General features: G+C 37.9%; 1 protein-coding gene across 1 annotated transcript in view; it reads left to right on the top strand.

Annotated features, from left to right (window-relative positions):
• prima1 (proline rich membrane anchor 1) overlaps positions 1-21,604 on the top strand; it is a 48,942-nt gene extending 27,338 nt beyond the window's left edge. The window contains exon 4 of the mRNA XM_036581946.1: positions 19,445-21,604. Coding sequence (XP_036437839.1) covers positions 19,445-19,547 — 103 coding nt within the window. The 3' untranslated portion in view covers positions 19,548-21,604. The remainder of the gene's footprint in view (positions 1-19,444) is intronic.
• Positions 21,605-22,125: the final 521 nt, after the last annotated feature.

The raw sequence follows: 22,125 nt of genomic DNA, 5'->3' as shown, positions 1-22,125 counted from the left end.
CCATACCATTAGAGATGCAGGCTTTTGAACTATAGACTGATAACAAGCTGGATGGTCCCATCTCCTCTTGAGTCCGCAGGACACGGTGTCCATGGTTGCCAAAAGGAATTTTAAATTTTGATTGATCTGTCCACAGAACAGTTTTCCATTTTGCCTTAGTCCACTTTAAATGAGCTTTGGCCCAGAGAAAATGGCGGCGTTTCTGGATCTCTGTTGACACATTTTTCTTTGCATGATACAGCTTGCATTTGTGGATTGCACGGCAAACTGTGTTCACAAACAGCAATTTCTGGAAGTGTCCCTGAGTCCATGTAATGATTTCCTGTACAGAATCCTGTTTTTAGTGCAGTGCTGCTTGTGGGCCCGAAAATCATGAGCATCCAATATTGACCATTGGCCTTGTCCATTGCATACAGGGATTTCTCCAGATTCTCTGAATCTTTTGATGACATTATGTACCATAGATGGTGGGATATCCAAAGTCTTTGCAGTTTTATGTTGAGAAACATTTTGCTGAAATTGTTCCGCAATTTGTAGACGTAGTTTTTCGCAGATTGGTGAACCTCTGCACATCTTTGCGTCTGAGACTCTGCCTCTCTAAAATGCCCTTTTTTTTACACCCACTCATGTGAATTAGTTGTAAATTGCTCCTCCAGCTGTTTTTTATTAGTACCACTTGCTTTTCCAGCCTTTTGTTGTCCCTGACGCAACTTTTTTTGAGATGCGTTGCTGCCATCAAGTTCTAAATGAGTTAATGTTTTTCATGAAATTGTAAAATGTCTCACTTTCAACATCTGATATGTGTTCTATGTTCTATCATAAATAAAATGTGGGTCTGTGAGATTTGCAGATCATTGCAGTCTGTTTTTATTTTCATTTTACACAGCATCCCAACTTTTTTGGAATTGGGGTTGTATTTGATGTATCTTATTTTAATTGCGATTATTATTTTAGTTGCCCAGCCTAATTGTTAGTGGTTTTAACGTTAACCATTGTCTCTATTCACTCAGGTTAGTTTGTTTATCCAGACCTAATGAACAAGTAACTTTTATTTGAAAACCCTTAGCCCAGAACAGTACATTTTGTAACTTTAGCAACATTTACATACTTACATATCAAATTATTTTGTGTTGGTAAGGAGTGGATTTTTTTATGGGCCCTTAAAGTAGCATTTAAACTAAAATCTAAAAAACAGGAATCTTCATGTTTATATGATATTTTTGTACTTTGTGTCATACATTGTATTCAGTATAGCTCTTTGTGTGTATTTTTATCAGAAATGTTTTTCACCAGAAATATTTTCCTACCCCTAATATTAAGTATTTAATTTAATTGAATCTATAAAACGTTACAATGCTGAAATGCTACTCAAGTTTTATTATTAATGTAAAAATGTATGCAAAATAGACATAGACAAATGCAATTCTATAGTAGAAGCTCTGTGTAGCTCTGTGTATATATTTCTCCTGCTACTTAAAGTGTTAGAAACAAACCAAACAACCCAACACATCTTTGATAAATCTGCTACAGATTTGATTAACTCCTAAACAATTAGAGGTTCAGGCAATTAGCAACCAATTAAATTAGCAATTAGAAATCAGGCAGAAAATTAATTACATTAATAAATTTTTACAGTTTCACTTAGTGTGAAACATTTGTTCCACAAATCACGTGCGATTGCGTATTAAAATTTGTTGACAGTGTTTATGTGCTTCATCTTGTTTTCTGGAATATGATTCATTTGTCATGTTGACATCATCATCATCAGTCATATATCCCTGAACATTCTGTGTGAGCAAGTGTGAAGAAAGACACAAGACAACATGTTTAAGGAGAGTCAACAGCTTTGGCAAATCTAGTTTTGCTGGAACACCATTACAGGATGCAAAAACCATTTGGATAGAAATTCATGGGTATGTTTTAAGTTATCTACATTCTTCAAAATGAGAGTGTGGATGAAAATGAAGGTTCCAAAAAGAGTTGTTTGAAGTGATACCATATGAGAATCAGTGTAAAGAACGTAGAAAGAAGTGTAACAAACCATTAGTTTCTACAAAAATGAAGGTTCTGTGTCAATCAAGGTTTTTCCTTGAACCATATATCCAGATCAGGAACCCTTATTTTTAAGAGTGCAAATGATGGATGCTATAAGCCAGTCTAACAAGACTGAATCAGACACATCATCATCATGGTAAATATCATCTTTCAGCTGTAAACAGAAAATCTTACTGTAGATTGGATGTGTATGGATGGCTCTGTTTCTTCACTTTTTGCCTGCATGTGAGATTATCAGGTCAGATGCGTGTCACTGTTGTGGTAGGCGTGTTATAAATTCTTTCCATCATAGGCAGTTAAAACTTGGGCTGCTGTCATTAATTATGAACTAATACTGTATTTATACTGAACAGTCATTCACTCTCCATCTTTTATGCATGAAAATGAAGTCCTTATGTATGCTAAATAAGCTCTCCATGTGAAAATTGGAGGTAAGGCAATGCTTCTGAGATCTGAATGTATGTGGGTTGTAATGCTTAATAAAACTCCCTGTGTCCCTGGCTGTCTAAAGTTCGGGGCCTCTTAGCATTTCAGAATGTTTATACAACAGTGCTAATGGAAACTTTTGTGCTTTATGCTAATGAAATCTAATGCTAAGAAATGTACTTAACTGACATGTAACAGCAAGAAAACTCACATTTCAAAAGATGTCTCCAAACTTTTCATGCTAATGCTGTGGTTTTGCTCAGCTCTCTGTTAAGTCATGCATTGGGCTTCGAGTTGCTCTTTGTAGTGTGCTTTGTATTGCTGCTGGAGCTCTTTGAGGTGAAATGGAAGGCAGCAGCAGCGCTGCATGGCGTGTCAGCCCTGCGCTGCTCTTGAGCTTTGGTAGCAGTGACGCGCTGTCAGGGGAACAGCTGAGACGCCTGTCAAATCAGCAGCAGACAGAGAAATGGCCTCAGACAGCCCGCATCGCTCACACAAGCAGCTAAAAAGCAAAGAGGCTCCTGGGTCTTCTTCCATGCACCCCAGACTCCATTACCACAACACATGAATTAAGCTGAAGGAATTATGAGTTCATTGTGAAATGCTGCATTTTGCTCAAGACATACAGACTGTCTGGGGACAGCCAGCTGAAACACTGCAGGACTAATTGCAAGCAAAGGCCTTCAATCTGTAGAAGACTGAGATCTGAGAGACTGACTATCAGTAGAGGGTCTCGTGGGTTTTGACGCTCAACGTGGCCAAGAACAGCCTACTGGGACAGGAAGGAGCCATTTGACATGCAGAATGACCAACTGCAGACCATTAGTTTTGCATGACTGTCTTGTTTAGGGGCAAGCAATCATCAAAACAGTGCTATAACAAAAATTGACCTCAGTGAAATAAATAATATGCATTGGCAAATGTGGGGATATCTCTTTTACTAGCTACTAAATTCTTTAAAGAGAACGCTTGAATACTTTTGAAAGATTTGATGCTGTGAACGGCACAAACTCAATTGTATCTTTCTCTGAAAGGCTCATTGTTGACATGGATTGTTGAGCAGGCAACTAGCTAGCATTTAGCTTGTTAAACAGAAGTTTTTTGGACTGATAAACTGACTGATAAAAGCCGGTGCATGGACATGCATTCACACAGACATTAGGATTGCCAGTGAGAACTGAGAATTTACAATAGTTGTGGCCATCTTAGTGTACAATATACGTCTGACTCTCCATGTAGCTCTGTGTGGGCAAGGCATCTGAGTCTGAGATGTGCTTTATAATGCTCAGTCAGAATCAGCAGATTTTTGCTCCAAACGCACAATTGCAACCAGCCAATTTGCAATTTTTGTTTTGTGTTGCAGTTTTATAAAGTAATTAACGTGAGTCAAGTGCACTCATGCTACTCTCACCTGTACCAATATGTGCTACCATAATGACACATCTCGTTGCGCTAAACTACTATGGCCTGCTGAGTCATATTGCAACAACATTTACGAAGCAAACAAAAGCTGAGAACACATCAGCATTAAAGGAGAACGCAAACGCAAATACAAAAGAGAGAATACAAATACAAAAGAAAGAGTGCATATATATTACCAGAAATAAAGCATTAAAAACAATGCATTTGTAGAAAAGATAAAAAAAACTCACAGCACTGAAACATTAAGAGACAGGACACAACAGCATTAACTGAAACAAAAAAACATTTTAATTATGCAGCGTTCGAGGGTTGCTCAGACCAGAAATGCTCCCGGCCACTAGGGGTCGATGGTTTTCATATGTAAGATGTATGCATATTCAAAGATCAGTCAGTCGTTGAGCAGAGCTGGTTTAAGAGGAGCCTGGACACTTCCTATTTCCTCCATTATATAAAAACATGACTGTAAAACACCAGAGGATGACAGCGAGCGAGTCCTAAATGAATGGGGGAGAATAGAGCTAAATGGCTAAAAACGAAAAGTTAAAATGGTCTCTAACCACTTGTCCAGGACTTCCTTTAATTTTAGAAAGTAGAAATATGTATTTCACTAAAAAAGCAAAGAAAACATACTTGTATATTTTCTTATTTCTACAGCAAACAGGTTTTGAGCAGCAGAACGCTGGCATTACTGCTACTGAGTGCTGATCATTGGCCAGAGCAACTCATTGGCCATTCATGCTCACTGACGTCATGAATTTACATGAGGCGCCGTTTTAAACTCCTATCACTCAAGGTCAAAAGCTTTTAAAAATATATGAGCAGTGTGAAAATGTTTTATGCTGTTCTGTGTTATGAATGTATTCTTTTTATCTTAAAAGTGTTTAAGTATTTATAAACTATGATTTTGCTCAAATGCTCCATATTAACCCATTCATTTTGGACTCGCTTGGGAATGCCCTCAAGCATTTGAGAAACCCAGAAGACATTACAGAGAGGTGAGGACAAAATGCAAGTAAAAGCCAGTTGCATCTTATTTTTGATGCAGCCCTTTTTATTCATGCTATGTAAATTGTTTTAGTATTTAAAAAGAGCATTTGACCCATTAAAGAGCAAATAATGTTATTTATAGTGCAACTTTGGCTAATAGAGCATACTGGACATTGGTCAGTGTGTACATGTTCAGTGTCAGTATGAGCTTTGGGATAAAAAAGAAAGGCTAATAAAAATCAGGCCAAAAAATTGATTGCAAAGAATCAGAATTGGCCATGAAAATTGGTGCATTGATTGGTGCATCCCTACTTTATAATCTGTATCCCTCTGTCCTGAACAATCAGATAACCTTTGCTCAGCTTAACAACTCACTGACTAAATATCAGCTGTGGTGTACATCTGTCATCAAGTCATGTTTAGTTGATGTAGGTGGCAGAAGGAACAGCACTCACATCATTTGTTTTTGCAAAGTGTGAAGTGTTTAGATAAAACAGCAAAGTGCCAGACTGTGGGATCTAAAATGTGATTAGAAATGTGCTCTTTCTTGTGGAAATGAAAAATGAAGAGCTCTTCATTTTGTATTTCATGTGGTCTTTCAGCCGTCCTTTTTCTTGGCCACCTCTCAAACACATTAAAGTGAAACTGTACAGATGTTACAGGAAAACTAGATGGGATCCAAGCTAATGTTTACACATGCATGTCTTTCTGAAATTAATTATTTATTTTCGCAAGCTGTCGAGTCCCCTCCTGGCTTTTAAATAGGCGAGTGTTATTACCTCTGCATGTTGGAGTCATTTGAAATAGACCGGGCGAGTTCATTCGTCATATGTTGCCGCTCCGCCCGAGAACTTGGTGAAAGGAAATCGACTCCCGATGGGAAACCCAGCTGGCAGCTATTTCCTCACTAATGAGCTTGCCCAGTCTGCCAAAATGAAGAGAGAAACATGTTTAATGTTTGCTTTTATATGCATGCAAACTCATCATTTAGCCATGGCCATTGACCGAAGCACTGCAAATGGTGCTTCTTCAAACAGTCGCTGAAATGTCCCAGAGAAGGCCCAGATTATTACCCCAATCAGTGCTTTATGGCTTCTGTGCTTTGGAGCCTGGTGTGGATCACTTATTGTAATGAGTTTAATGGAATTAAAGGCACTGGAGGGGAAAGCCAAAGCTTTTTTTTTTTTGGTGAGCGGTTCAGTAGAAAGGCCGAGGACAATTCGGTTTCCCTTGCTCCCTTGCGCTGTGATTTCCGCACATATATATAATCAAACTTAGAGTTTCTGAGATTTGGAATGTTTAGGGCTGTTTTTGTCTGTCATGGAATCACCCATGTCTTTCACATTCTGCATGTTGTTGGTGAGGTAAGCTGGATATTATGCTCTTGTTCCCTCCTCCTCACAGCACACTGAATATGCAGTACTATTAGACACTACAGTCAGCTCTGTGGCCTAAAATAACTTCTTTTTTTTTTGGGTGAACTACATTACATTTGAAATGCAAATGAGGCTTAGCATATTTTTGGTATTGATGTAGTGACTTCAGAGAAGATATTATTGCTAAAGTGATCATGCCTGTTTCTGTAAAACATCACAGCGTAACTACCCACCATATCCCGTGCTATTTTCCTCTTAAAGACGTGCATCCTCACTTTGCAGCAGTATGACTGATCTTTGGTGTAAACATGCAGACGTTGAAAATATAAAGCCCTACCCCTGGGGACGACAAGGGCATTTCTCTCTGTGTAAATCTTTTCTCCTTGTGAATAAATATGGCAAATGGGTGGATCCTGGAGACAGTTTCATTTTCTGTCTCCACTATAATTGGATGCCTGGATGCACGCAGGCAATAACAAAGCGCAAAAGGTTGCGGAGTGGAAAGGCTGCGGTTATATATAGCACTGCAGCAGCTCAGATATGGGCTTCCCCAATGAAAATAAGACAGGCTATTGCCAGGCAGTCTAGGGTGGGGTGGGGGCACATAGAGGTGGGGGGAATTTCTGCTGGAACTGGGCTTTTTGCTGCTCTTCTTATGCAGCTGCAGGGCTGTCACTATTAATTATATAAAGAACAGAATAAACTACATATTATTTTAACAATTAAGTAATCAGGGTTTTAAAAAAGGTCATACAATAGAATAGAATTATAATGTACAGTGACAAATCATGCATAGCCTTTCATAGACTGCATACTTTATTGTATCAAGTATTGTATAGAATTGTATATAATAAAAATGTACACAATATTCCAAAAATTGGAAAAACATTGACCACTCTACCAAATTGGTTTAAACACATTTTAGACTTTAAACTGAGTTGGATTTTAGACTAAAATCCTTTTGCTTTGAGCTACTCTATACCTTAATTATGTTTATTTTCTTTAACCCAGTGATTGAACATTCCATTTTGTTACTAACTGACTGTTCCGGTAGTGACAGTTTTAGCTAATTTTAACTCAGAAAAGCTAAACACATCTTGTTTGCTAGTCATGTTGTACACAAATAAAATCGTTCAGTTTAAAATGTTTACTTAATTGCAGAAAATATTGTTTCAGTAGTGAGAATTCTCAATGTTACACACTAATTTTCAGATTTTGGGACACATTTTCTTCAAATCTAACTTCTCACCATGTGGCCATGAGGGACAGGGATGCAGTCTCACTTCCTGCTGTAGATTGCAGGGGTGTGGCTAAATTACATTTAAAAAATGTAAAATCAAAAAATCAAAATGAAAGAAAGAAGTATTATTTTCACAAGTTGAAGTTTAGGGGTTATGGTTTGGGACATCCACCTCCTAGTAGAAAGTACTCTATAAATGATGATTTTGTATATATTATTTTGTATATATTTAGCTTATTACTATCTCAATTAATGCCTTGAGTTTAAATAGATTATAAAATTATCTATGTAAATATCTGAATACATATTTTTTTTTCTGGTAGAATGATCTACATACTAGGAAGCCTTTAAAAAGACTTGCATGTCACAGTATGTGGCAAAAATACATATAATTCAGTGTGACCATAAGGCTCCCTATTCTGCTGTAAGAGAGACAAGTAGGAGAATTTAAAATATGCATTATCAAACAAACTAAGCATTTCCAGTTTCTTAAGAAATTTTAATGAATGTTTTTTTTACAACTCAAATAACGTTTTATTGGACTAATCATGGCAGCCATTTGGAGCTGATTTGTACAAAAGACTGTGAAACATCACACAAAAGTAAAATTAAATGAACAAAAAAAAAATCAATATTCCCTAAAGTCTTTGTACTTGTAACCATAGAGACGGCGTGGAGGCACATGTGCATTATTTGTTTATTAAGTCAGTAGCGAATTAGTCCAACAAGCCAGACGTCTGTTTATCCCTTAACTTAAAAAACACTGACTTTGACAGGAAAGGGCTGTTTGACTGACATGCAAAATAACCAAACACAGGCTGCTGTTTGAGTGTGGCTTGTAGGTGCAGGCGATGCTTGAAGTGCGGCTATAACCAAAACACACCGACCGATTGTTATGTCTTTCGGCAAACACAAGCATTTCTCCCCTAAAAGCTACTACGTGCTTCAGAGAAAACACTTCTTAAACACTTTTTAAAGATGGTATGTTTTCACAAAAGTTTTCCAGTCTCATGACAGTGTCTTGCTTTGAAATGTTGATGCAGAGAGTGGGTAACTACGTGTAAATGTTTTCCCTAGACTGATAAAACCCACTGCACAGAAGCACGTATAACCAGATGTACAAGTAGCCAATCAGAATGCAACCAACAAATTCCTGATAGTTGTGGCCAGCTTAATGTCAAAAGATTCCAGCACTATACCTACATTACTTTTTAAAAGATTTCATCTGCTTATCTACGGTGGCTCCATCTAGACTGCTCAATGACAAGTTGAATTAACAAGTGCATTTTAACTCACACCTGAATATCTGAAAATTCTCTAACATGTAAAAAAATTCTCTAACATGTAAAATGGTAAAAACTGATCTACTGAGATTCATTCTTTGCTGTTTCTCAAAGAATTTTGGGTCGCCGTCCACTTTGATGTGGTCCTAAGGCTGCACTAAGGGAGCTAATGAGCACCCCTTTGAACACCATGTGGGCATGGACAAATGAGATACACAGACATTTTGGGGGGCAGGGGCTTGAACGCAACATAAGTTCAGCATAATTTAATTTACTATATGGTGTGATTTCTCTTATTAAGAGAGACAGTGTAAATATGTTTCAGATAAAAACAAACAGAGTGCTAAGATTTTTCTGAAAGCAGTCAAAGGCACTAAAGTTAATATCTACACTGGGATTTGAAACCTAGTTTTCAGCATGCACAGCCCTGGCTTTGCTCGCTTCACTGTTTAACCACTATGCCATGTTTAGTTATAACTCTGTTAATTCTTGTAGACTCTGTTGAGTCTTGTATAAATCCCTGTTTTTTACAATAACGAAAACTTGGAGTTTATTATTAACACTACTTTTTTATGTTCCACATTATGGAATATAAGCTGACCCATGAGCTCTATTGCTGAGCCTTATTTTGCTGAAACTGATCTTGAAGAACATTTATTGTAAAATATAGTTATTATACACACCAACCAATAAGGCACTTGTACCATCTGAGGGCAAGTAGACAGGGGTTCAAGCCCCTCCTCATTGACACCCCAAGTCTTTCTGTGCATATGCCTGTGCACAACAACAATTGTACCGCTTCAGACAGGGCTACGTAGGAGGCCTGAGGGAAACATGACATTATTAGTCTCATAAGAAAAGCTCTTTTTACTTGGAATCCATGTTAAAAGAATAAACTCTTCTTCTTTGGAACGAAGCTCAGTGTTAGTATTTTCCCCCTGACGTCAGCCATTGAGTGTCATGTTTATTTCCATAGAACTCGTTGTTAGCACACATTTGACTTTTCCTTTGTTGATGTTTCCTAATGGTAGATTAAATCAGGACACATTAGTGCATCTCCTTGTCATTTGAGTATAAAATCCTTGCTTGTCACATTTGGTCACTCTTAAATTGACCACATTATTAGAAGCTCATAGAGATGGCCCACAGCCTGGTGCTTCCAACTTTGAACCCAGAAACAGCAATCTCAGCCGAGCCCCATCTGGTTTCAGGGGAGGGTGAATACACTCTGGTGTACATTCCAAAGAGCTTGTGTATGAAATATTAATATCAGCCTATGATGTTTTGTGTAGCCACCTGCCATGTGTGTACTACACGGCGTGTATTATTGATGGCTCAGAGCCTCATTTGGAGGTGAGGCTGTGCCTGTTTTAGGCTCTGCTCTGATATTCTGAGCTTCTTCTCAATGAGAAAGGCCCTTGTGCACTGCAGAGCCATGCTTCAGTCTTACATAGATGTGCTCAATATAAGTTTGCTGCAGGATTTTTGCCAATTTGATTTGGCTTAGACTGTGTTTAACTTTTTGATGTATTTTAAGGACACCAGATTCTTCCTACAGTGCTTTTAAAGCATCTATATTTTGTTGTTTGCAAATGCTTAGTACAGAATAATGCAGTATGGCTGATTGATGAAATTCCATACCAGGGCAGTGGAAATAGTTCAGATGGATAACCAAGTAAAAAAGGATTCAGTGTGCTTTAGAATGAGTCCCGCCTTCAAATTATTTAGCAGATCACGTGGGACCCGCGGGTGAACCCGCCTTGTGCAGACCTCTAATTTTCATCATCGACATCCAGTGGTTGCATGTTCCAACTGCTCTGCCATTTTAGTCTCTAGCTTTCATGCCAGTATGTAAAGTCTTGTTTCGAGGGGAACTGGAGCTTTCGTTGCAGGTTGATTTATCCATAGTTCTCCCACAGGCACTGTCTAGCAAACTCTGTCAAAGGCATACGCCAGTGCCAACAGTACTGATATTATTGGCATTGCTGGCATTAGGACTGTGTTTTTCTTGTAAATGATGCTTCAGACTCAGTGTACTTTAGTGATAAACAAATTCACAGCAAGATAAATAAATGGAACCTGTTTTTAAAGCTGTGTTTGAAGTAAAGGTCTACAGTCACACAGTCAGTCATGGCAACATACAGAGCATGAGCAGCTGGACTTCTGGGTGGTTCGATGGGTCACATTAGGAAAATGTGTTAACATCATTTTAAAAATTGTGCTGTTAATAGTTTACTGAATTACCCATTAATAACAAATTACATTTAACAGCACTGAAATAAAACATTATTGTAATCACAGGATCTAAAAACAGATTACTCAAGCAGGTTTTGCTTCTTCAAACAAGTGTGACTGATGTCAGGAAGGATCTAACCATTTATTTTGCCAAATACCACTAGAATTTTCACTGATACTCTATTAGTAAGCCCGCTAATTTGGTTTTAGTCTACACAGCATTTCTCTACTGGGGAAAAGCCTGTAAAGGGTAGAGATTTGGAAACAGTTCAAGGACTGATTGTATTATGTTTGCAATTTCTGAAGTAGGTATCAGCTTGGAAAGGTGGAATTTCAGTGTTAAGACATCACATATATTGACATATGTTGCACATGTATTTTTGGATATAAAAAAAATTTTTTTTTTTTTGCACACGAGTAGTTTAATGTAAAGGTACATTCAGAGATCTTGGCTTTGTCCCTGTTAACTTGCTAAAATCTGCCTCCAGATTAGTTATGACATGTATGTGCATATTGGGCAGTAATATTGATCAGTATGTGGAACTGGAGCTTTCTGTATGCTGCAGTGTTTTCTATTACTACCTTTATTGTTGGATGTGCAGCAATAGTTTTGTAGCAAACATGCATGCATATTCAGTGTACAGAATGCTTAGATCTATGGGAAAAACATCCGAAAAATTACATGGCCATGACATTCAGTGGTCATGATATTCATGCTTTTGTGCAATCTGTGACGAAAAATGGAAGAGCAACTAAGAATGTAAGTACAGGATGTGATCAGACTGTCATCAAGAAGAGTTCAAGCACCTCATTACAAAGACAAATGAACCTTTGAGAGTTCAGTGATGTAAAAACCGTCAGCACTGATCAACAGAGGTTTGGAAAACAGTGATATGGTCAGATGAGTCATCCTTCACCATATTTTCCACAAGCGGGAGAGTGCATGTGCAGTGTGCAGGCCTGAAAGTTTGACCCTTTCAGTGAGGGGTTCTAGAGGCCTTGTTATGCTGTTGGGGGCATTTGGCTGGCATTGTTTTTGTCCACTTACACCCCTGAGAGGGAAGGGTCATTGCAAATCCATACCATTTTCACAGTTCAGTGTGGTTTTTATGATCCTCTATAACCTATGATTGTTTTTATCCTGATGGGAGTGGTCTCTTCCTGGATGACAGTTATCCCATCTACAGGGCATGCAGGGTCACTGAATGGTTTGAGGAGTATACAGATTATGTAGACCATATGCTATGGCCTTCGCCTGAGTATTGATCTGGTGACTTTGAAGGCCATAGCATAGGAAGTAGTTCGAATGCTGTGGCCTTCACAGTCACAAGATCTATATTCAGCTGAACACCATTAGGAGATTTTAGCCTGACCTGTTTGGCAGCTCTCACCACCATCATCAAATACAGATTGAGGGAATATCTTTTGAAAGAACAGTGTTCCGTCTGTCTAGTGTAGCTCTAGAGACTTGTAGAATCTAAACTAAAGCGCACTGAAGCTGTTCCGGTGGCTTATGGTTGCCCAACATGTTACTAAAACACTTTATGTTGACTTTTCCTCTATTTTGTTACCTGTCTGTATAATCCTATTCATGTGTTTGCTTGTTTTAAACAATAACTTGTGACATGAATAAAATTAAACCTATGTTTTTTTCAGCTTTATTAGACCATGTTCTTTACATAACAATATAAATGCAACATCACACTGAAACATCACATTATTAATGAAGCAGATTAAAAGACAGGACTAGCTGCTTTTTTTCTGTAGGCAGTTTAAAACAACCAGAGCTTTGCTGCAGACCTCTGAAACTGACCAGTATTCCGGTATCTCAAAGGATGTTTTTGTGTGACATTAGACAGAACAGACTGAATCACTCATTTCATGTGTGTTTGTGTCACTGCGGCTTGCTTTATCGCTGTTTACAGGAAGAGGCCTGCCAAATTGGAGTGAGAGCTAGTCTTACAAACATTGCCTTCTCTTCAGCGTTTTTATCAGCACACTCAAATCAGCATTTTTTTTTTGTCTGGGAGACATCCCGGCCCATATTTCCCTGGTGGATTGGTGCACTGATCTCAGAGAAAAGGTTACGTGGTTGGAACGGGCAGCAACAACAGAGAAGCCTGTGGACCAGAGAACTCTCAGGTGCTGCTAAGAGTCAGTGAGAAAAGCTGACAGTGAGATGGGCTGCGAGTGAACATAGCGTGAGTGTGGCGCTGATTCAGGGGGTTGTGTATTTAGGGGCAGGGAGCTGGCTCCCTGTCCGGCTGCGTTACATAAGCCGAGAGTTCCACAGAGAGAGAGACTGGCTGACTGGCTGCGCGTCTGTGCGTAGTGCAGCGCAGCCACCACGATACGAAACAGGAGATCAGAGGGAGCCGCTGGTGTGCATGTGCTTCTGGCTGGCAAATGACAAAAACAAGCACTGTGGAAAGTTAATGACTCTGGATGTTACTTGTGAGAGGCACAGCTTACTTACAGATTTACTTACTTACAGATACTCACAGATTACTTACGTGTGTTTATCAGTAACAGTAATTCCAATACTGACATAGTTCAATGAGTGATAATTAGCTAATGTAAGCAGTGAGCAGTGATGTCGTTGGATACACCTGATACTTTCAACATGTATAGCACAGTCGAGCCCTGCAGAACTGTCTGTGGGCAGCACAAATGAGTCAGCATTGTCTTGTTGGACAATATCTTGTAGTGACCTGGAAAGTTACACTTTGTGGGCCAATAGGACACTAGACACATGAATACTAATGACATGAAAATACACAAAAAACTTTTTCGAAGCTTTGATGCAGCTTTAAGAGTTCAATAGGTTGGACTGGATGATTCAGACAAAAAAAACTGTATAGTCATATGCAAAAGTTTTAATATCTCTTGTCAATTGACTTGTTTTAATGGATATATATATATATATATATATAAATATATGTATATATATATTTTTTTTTTAATGCACAATTTCATTTTATTTGAGTATTAAATATTATATTCAGCAGTCAAATAGTAATTGTGCATTAAGATGTGCAGAAGTGTGTTAGAGGATGTGTTATCTCATTTTCACTTAGAAAATCAACAAAACATACAGTTTGACCAGGGCCCTCAAACTTTTGCATATGACTGTAGCTAAAGAATGTACAGTATTCTTGTGTATCTAAAAATTTTTATCTGTATCAAAGATAATTTTTTCAGGCCAAACCAAACCTCTTTATAGGCCATATATGAGCCACAGTTCCGAAAAGTATTTCTACCATTTTCAGGATTGATCATCTTCCTTTTAGTCACTGATTTATTTGCTGCATCACATCATATTGTATTGTACGCTGAGAGATTTTGTATGCCTTAAACATTTCAGGTTATTTTGAAAAAAAAAATCTTCTTAGTTTTCTCTCCTTCTATTTTTCGCCCATCATCTGCCTCCTCCCCTGAGAAATCAGATGAGGCAGGATTTTTCCCTGGTGTAAATCAGGCGAGGTGGGGGAAGTCTTTATAGGAAAACTCTGCAGCCCCAGGGCTGCTCCCACTCTTTCTCATGACAGATGTCCCCTGCAGAGCAACTGGATTGTCTCATCAGTCCTGCTCAAGGGACACAGATTGTGTTTGTCACGACAGGCTAGCACAAGCTACTCTTAAACATTTAATCAATCTCTTTAAAGTTTAGCTCCACAGAATGTTTAGTTGCTGTGCGCATAGAAACCGAGGTGCTAGAAAAGCTGAAAAAGACCACATGTTCTTGTTAAAGTCACATGTTCGGCTATTTTCTAATAGCGGAAAGTGATGCGTCATTTCAGAACCTTTACTATCAAAGCCAAAAAACGCCAGCAAAAAAAAAGAAACCAATTACATCATTGGTTCTGTACTGAGCAGAGGGAGGACTCAGCTCACAAGAATCAACACGCCAGCATGACAAGCACAGTCTGTCCACTCCCATGCACTAGTCTGTTTCCTTTAAACTTACAAACATTGGAAACGGCAGCTGAGAATACAGAACTAGCCATAGTAGTTTCTGAGTTACTCTATACATTTAGCAACACCTTTACATTTTCAGGTGTAGAGGTGGAAGAACATTAAATTCTGAAGTGACCAAACCAACAAAACAAGGGCCCAGCTGCAGTACGAGAAGGAAACGCACAGTGCTGTCTGTGACGGCAGTTTAAGAATGCAGAATAAATTTGCTTCAGTGTATTCCAGATCGAGTCGAGTTATGTTATCAATGTTATCAAGTGAGCAATCTTTCATGTGGGTAATATTAGTATATTAAGCATTCACTAGTTAGCAGTGCTACCTACAGACAGCCTACATCACCTCAGGTTTTCTTCCATGGCAGTGATGTTTCTGTCCATACTAGCTTACCAGCAGTGGTCCACAGAAAGATCAAGCCTAATCTGAATTTGGTGCCCATTCATAAACTTGATATCTTTTTTAAATCTTCTGACTTGAAATGTTTTGAACATACAGAAATATCTTGTTAAAGTTTGAAACTTATTGATAGCTGCCAGACACTCCCTACCTCTTTCAGGTTAGTTCAACGAGTGTGTTTAATTTAAACACACTCATTGAGTTGACTCGTTGATTATTAAACACACTTAATAATCTAATAACTGCAGAAAATCAGATTTTGTCAGTAATCCGATCAACACATTTACATGCACTTGATTAATCGGATAATGGGGAAAGTCTGCCTCTACAAGAGTCAGACAGTAATCAGATTTCTGCTTTTCAACCAGCCAATAAACTTACAGAAGAAGACGTGACGTAAATGTAATGTAAAATTTCATGCTGTGTCTTTTTTTAAAACATGACGGCACTTTACCTGAAAATATGAACATACATCATCTAGAAGATGAAAAATATTGAAATCCTTTATTTCGTGTTTGGTTTCAGCACCACTTCAAAAGTGTTTTACTGCCATCTCACGACATCCACCATCTATTCTTGCTCATGCACAGACTGAGAAATCCGAGTATGAGTTTACATGCACTGAGAAATCTGATTACTGAGCTAAATTCAGCTCTCTTAATCGGATTTCTTAATTGGATTTCTATACCAAAGCATGGCGTTTACATGACCATTTGAATAGTCGGGTAACTGCAGATTATCTGATTATGATTGGATTATTGAGTGCTTTGTTAATAGCTTTTTACCAAAGTAGCAAAGCTAAACTAGGGACTCACAGTCATTTTAAATAAATCACTTTAAGCAGAAAAGGCCACTGACTCACAGGGAAAATAGTGTAGGAAGGTCACCAACAGCCACTGAAGGTGAAAACTACAACCACGCTAATTAACTCACAGCAGAACCCAATAAAACACAACCAACATGTAAAATCTGGTTCAGTTAATTAAACAACAACAGCAACAACAACCACAACAAATGTCCTTTTAACAGGAGCTGGTGGCGTGTGCAAGCGCTACTTTGCGCGCCACACCCCTTGAGCTGCCATGAACAGCGGCGCTCGTGGCAGACGCCACAGTATGTTTTTTCAGAGGACAAGACAGCTGATCACAAGACGACTGCCGCTTTGTGACTTGTCCACTTATAATAATGATAATGATCTTTGTGATGAAGTTCTCAAACCAAGCAGAATTTGAGAAGTGAGAATCTCTCAGCCTTCTCTTAGAGAGATTGAGAAAGAACTGGCATAATACAAAGAGCCCCCATTCTCATTCTCTTGTCTAGAAAATAACTGCTTGAAACTGTGCACTCCTATGTACTTGCTCATTGGCTCATCACCACAACAGGTACCCTGTGCCTGCTGGAGCATAGAATAGATCTACAGACGTTCTTGAACTAAACATGGACATTAGCTATGTTACACACTCCTTTAGCATACATACTGATCTAAGATGGGTCACCTGAAAACAATGCTCTTTATCTTACTTAGTGAGTCAGACAGTAAGGAACATCCTTCATCCAACAAGTCGCTGGCTTCTTGTATGCGTAACTGGAATAAGCAGGTTATTTTTAATGAGCCGTAGTTCTGTTTATGAAATTAGCCCTGGCCTCCAGACAGATCTCAGAGGACCATCATGCGGTAGAAGAAGCCTTTCGAAAGGTCAGGTTGTTTTCTTTTTCATGTCCATTTTCATCCCTGTCGTCTCACTGCCAAAATGAGGAGTGGCATCTCATTCAGACTGGAAGGAGCGTTTACTTATGTTATTGGAGGCATTTCGCTCGAAAAAGAAAATGCACCGCATGTTACAAGTCCCTGTCTGTCGAAGGGAACCAGAGCAAAGTGCAATCAGCAGAGTCAGCATTCAGTCACTTCTAGGTGATGATTAATTGCTATTTTATGTAAAAGTAAAATCTTTAAAAGTAAAAAGGTCTTCTTCTGTGTCTTTTTCACAGTGCATTTCTTTTTGATTCTTCGTATATACATGTTTAACAGTAATTTGTGCTTACCAGGGATTTCTCCAGGGATATTCCTTAAATGTCAGTCCTCACATTTCACTGCAAATGATTTTGTCCTTCATACATATTTAGTTAGGAGCTCCCCCATGCACTGGGTGACACTGATGCGATGATTCAACAAAATCTTGTTGATGGATAACGTCTGTCTGTTTGGGTGTTTGATTAGACAGTCTTTCACAGGGTGCTACACTAATTGGCTGGAGGCGAGCGGCAAATCATTTCAAATATATAGCTGGGCCAAGCTGGGATAAATGCCGCAACTTTAAGCCTATCAGCTATTAAAGCTTGTGCGAAGTCATTTAAACCAGAGAATTACTCACGGTGGCATCCTACTCGGCTGTTCGTCACCCACACTCTGTTAAGGCTGTCTCTGGAATCTGCACAGAATGACATCTGAAGCATACACAAAAATGTATATGCTAAGTCTGAACGTGTATATTAGAGATGTCAGTATCGATGGGTATCAGGCCGATATCAGCAGAAAATGCTGGACTGGATGTCAGAGAGAAAAATAGAATGAATTTGATCCAATCTTATTACAGATGTAGTTTGAAATAGCACTTATTCACATTGTGTGATGTGATGTTGTAAGCTGTCTGTTTGTTTCTCTGGGGTGGTAGTGTGTTTGAGTAGTTTAAGCATGATAACCTACTTTCAGATTAAATGCTTCAAATACAAATGGTTCATTTTAAAGCTTAGTAGCTTTTAAAGAAGAAATTGCTATTGGTCTCTGTGGGGTCTGTTGCATTGAAGCAACGTTGTGCAACAATGCAAAGAAGTTATAAAGTGCATTACATGAAAAACAAGACTATTTATGTAAAAAATCAAAATATAATTATCAATTTGTTAATGTTTAAATACTAAATGTTAAACAGAACAATTGGATTTTATTTTGCAACGTGCGTTATGTTTCAACTTACAGCTCACTTAACAATCAGTAAAAATAGTCAGAATAGGCACTTATTTTCTGAACAAACCTAATTACACTAGTAAATATACTATATGCTCACTGCTACGTGACAGTTGTGCAGAATGAGATTCTATAAATTGTGCATACATCCTAAATAACTACTACAAATGTTATATATTTAGTAATGTTAGATAATAAGTAAGTTAATTACTTAACAAGTTGGCTCCCAAATAAACAAAAATGCTAAAAGAACTGTAGAATATCTGTAATGTTCTCTCAGCTTATAGCTGTGTGACACTTACTTGCTACTGTAGACTCTATTCCACTGTTGCATAATTTTGCTTCTGGGGAACGTGCACATTCAAGCACTTTCCCAAAATATACAAATAATATATGTGATATATAATGTATAGAAAGGAAATTTCTGATGTGTGAAAATTTGGTTTTCTGAGGGAAACTGTCTGAAGGAGCAATGTGTATCATCCACAAGCTTATAAAAAGAATAAAAAACAAAACACCAGGAGTGTGATCAAATGCATGCTTTTTTGTTTGTTTATTAATTTAACGTCTTTTTTTCATTATCAGTCTTTTAATTGCCATTAAACAGGTGTAATATGAGGAAATTGCATTTATATTAATCGCATCAACATGTGTAAAGTGGGGGACATGGGTTTATTTCCCTATATATTATATGAACATTTCCTAACAAGCTGACCAATGGAAATGGAAACCGTTTTGATATGAAATATGAGATTTTGTTATTAACATTATTGTTATTATTCTGCAAACGTGTTATATAAAAAACAAAGTGGTCCTATAAATAACAGTATATTGTTATGCCATCACTCACGTAATGCAAGACAACCATTTAAGCAGTGAAACAGGTCTAATACAGAGCCCCTTCTGTAGACTTACATAATTTAATATGAAAATGTCCATTCAGTTTAAATTCATTTTTCAGATTACCCTAGGCTTTACAACAACACTGGAGAGAGCTGAACAGACACTGGGATGTTTAAGATATCCCATAAGACATACACTAGCAGTCTAATCAGCTTCCTGGATCTTAATGTTTGTGTTCTCTCTACAGGAAACCACTGCGGAAAGAAGAGAACGGCACAAGCCGAGGAGAGTACGCCATGAGCTCTCGCTGCAAGCAACAGGTGGTGGAGACCAACAACACTGGCGTATAGTAGTTCCAGAGCAAAGCAGTGGAACACTGTAAAAACTCCTGACCCCATGACACCATCTCTTTCTCCCAGCTTTGAAAGGGTTTGGAGATGGATGAAAGGTAGAGAATGAACTTTTGAAGGAACTTTAAACAGTGACTCTGCTTGAGTGGGAGATATGAATACTTAAAAAAACACTTAAATGACAAATAAGTGCTGGTTTATGATTGAAGTATGACAGTATAAAAAAGGATCAGAGAAACCATGGAGCCCAGAGACTCATTGTTATGTTGGACCAGATGACAGCTGTCAGTATCCTGAGGCTGAGGCTGTCAGGCCCTGAGACACCTCGAGGCCTCCTTGGAGGACAGTATACCAGTAAACACCAACAACAAATCAAACGCATGCACTTTCTGTTGAATGCAATGACGTCTTAAGGTTCCTCTCCTCGCTCTCCTTTCTGTCTCTGTTTCTCTGCAGTTTCCTCCCTCCCAACTTCATGTAAATAAAGAAGGCCATGTTGCTTTGTGAGTTCTGGTTGGAGCGCATCCTGAGATGTAGTTTGTGTACCAAGTGTAAGCTAAAGGAGAAGCAGGACGTTGATTGCTTTTTTTGTATGACTATGCAACTGGAAAGGATTGAAACGTAGTGGTGCATGTTCGTGATATAAAAAACACAATGTTAGCATCATTTGCTGCTAATCAGCATTGCTAATTTCTAATGTCGATCAAGCAGTCTGATACTAAGTGGCCAATTACTTGCTCTAATGGTATTACTGTACATGTGTAATTGACTAATTAAGCTGTCATTGCTTATCATCAGTAAGTAGATTAGAATACATGCCACATATACATAAATTAAAGACTGTTATTTAACTAGAGTTACATCATGAAGCAAATCGCTGCTGTCTGAACAAAACCTTGTATCTCCGTTTTTGCTGTTTTTCAGTTTTTTACATAATTTAAAAATGTCTGTTGTCTTTTACATTGTGCTCAAATTTCATGATGAAGGGACCAAAAGAAATGGCCCAAAACATACCATGTTTCCATTACTTGGAAAAAAGCCTGGTTCCATTGACTTACATTGAATTAAAAGTATGTTTTTTCCTTCTCCTGTAAAGTTACCATTTTGGAGATGCGAGGTTTTGTTCTGACAGCAGTGAAATTATTGTTATTATTATTTTAGGTTTTGTAATTGGAATTCTTCACACAAATTAAAAGATCTTTACACCTTATTACATGATGTATTTTACTAAATTATCACAACAGAATTTAAATTAAGTGTTAAAATGTAATATTCACCATCCATGAGTTAATAATCTGTTTTTGAGTGCAGGCATTAGCCTGGGCAGACTGTCCCATGTGATGAAGAAGTTAATTCCTTAAAATATATAATTGCACAGGGATGCAGGAAGGTGTTTTACATTTTCCTCATTTTTTGAAATAGAAAAGGTTGATGTAGTAATATATAAACACTGTTTCAAAGTCTGTAAAGTTCATATATGAAAACTACGCTGCAAAAACAGCCCATTATGAATTTATTGTGATGTCACAGAAAACAATCCATTTACATACACCTACCACAGCAGTTTAGCCCACCCACTGATGCTGAAGTGAAGGAGTGTTTCATCCCAGACTACTTTTTGAATGGAGCTTATTTACATATATCAGTCTTAAAGGCACAGTAACAAAAACAGCCTGTTTAATTAATTAAGGCATAACGTCAGACAGTGGTCCTGGAAAAATGAATTATGACTGTTTTTTTGGTACCTAAAGGCCCACAGACATTATGAGTGTACTTCAAGGAGTAAAATTGCAAAAATGATGTAGGATATGGGCCCTTTAAGTTGGTGGTGCTACCATTTTAGGCAGCACATACTTGATGTACTGCAAAAATTATTTGTCGTCATAATGCGCTATAATGTAGCAAGAGACGCCAATTTACACAGTCGATTTGTTTTAAAACTCAGTTCTTTTATTTATTTACTTATTTTATTTTTAATTATTATTTTACGCAGTTATAGTTAAACAATCCTGAAATCTGGGGGTGGTACAGCACCCTCACTTCCCTGGTCTCTGCAATTTGCATTATTACAAAAAAATGTAATGAAGTGCTCACTTGCTTTGGATAAATCATGTTATAAACTGCACTTTCAAGCTACTCCAAACTGCTGGAGCACAGAGAAGCCTGCAGATGATTAGACTCATAAAACAGATTTATTTATCTGTTTGTAACTACTCATTTTCAGTTACCATCAGTGCTGATTAATTTCAGCTAAGTTGAAATATTTTATATGCCAATTACAGAGCAAGAAGTATACTAAATGACTGCCTTTGCAAAGAAATGAAGTAAGATTACAAATATTGCTCTTATATAGGCATTTTACTGGCATTCCATAACTGGCAAAAACAAGCTGCATTTTTTGGTTGGTTATATTTTATGGATATATTTTCTTAAGCTGCTTTCTGTGGCATTCTTTAAAAAAACAGTCACTGTATCATTTCTGTTCATTCCATTGATTTTTCCTCAAGATGCTGATGTTGTTCTTTTTAGCACTTGTTCATGTTTGCCTGACTGGGATGTCAATGATTTTGAAAAAGTG

This window comes from Colossoma macropomum, unplaced genomic scaffold (assembly GCF_904425465.1).
Source record: "Colossoma macropomum unplaced genomic scaffold, Colossoma_macropomum, whole genome shotgun sequence".
Classification (NCBI taxonomy): domain Eukaryota; kingdom Metazoa; phylum Chordata; class Actinopteri; order Characiformes; family Serrasalmidae; genus Colossoma; species Colossoma macropomum.
The sequence above is the reverse complement of the archived record's forward strand: the minus strand, read 5'-3'. Positions and strand labels throughout refer to the sequence as shown.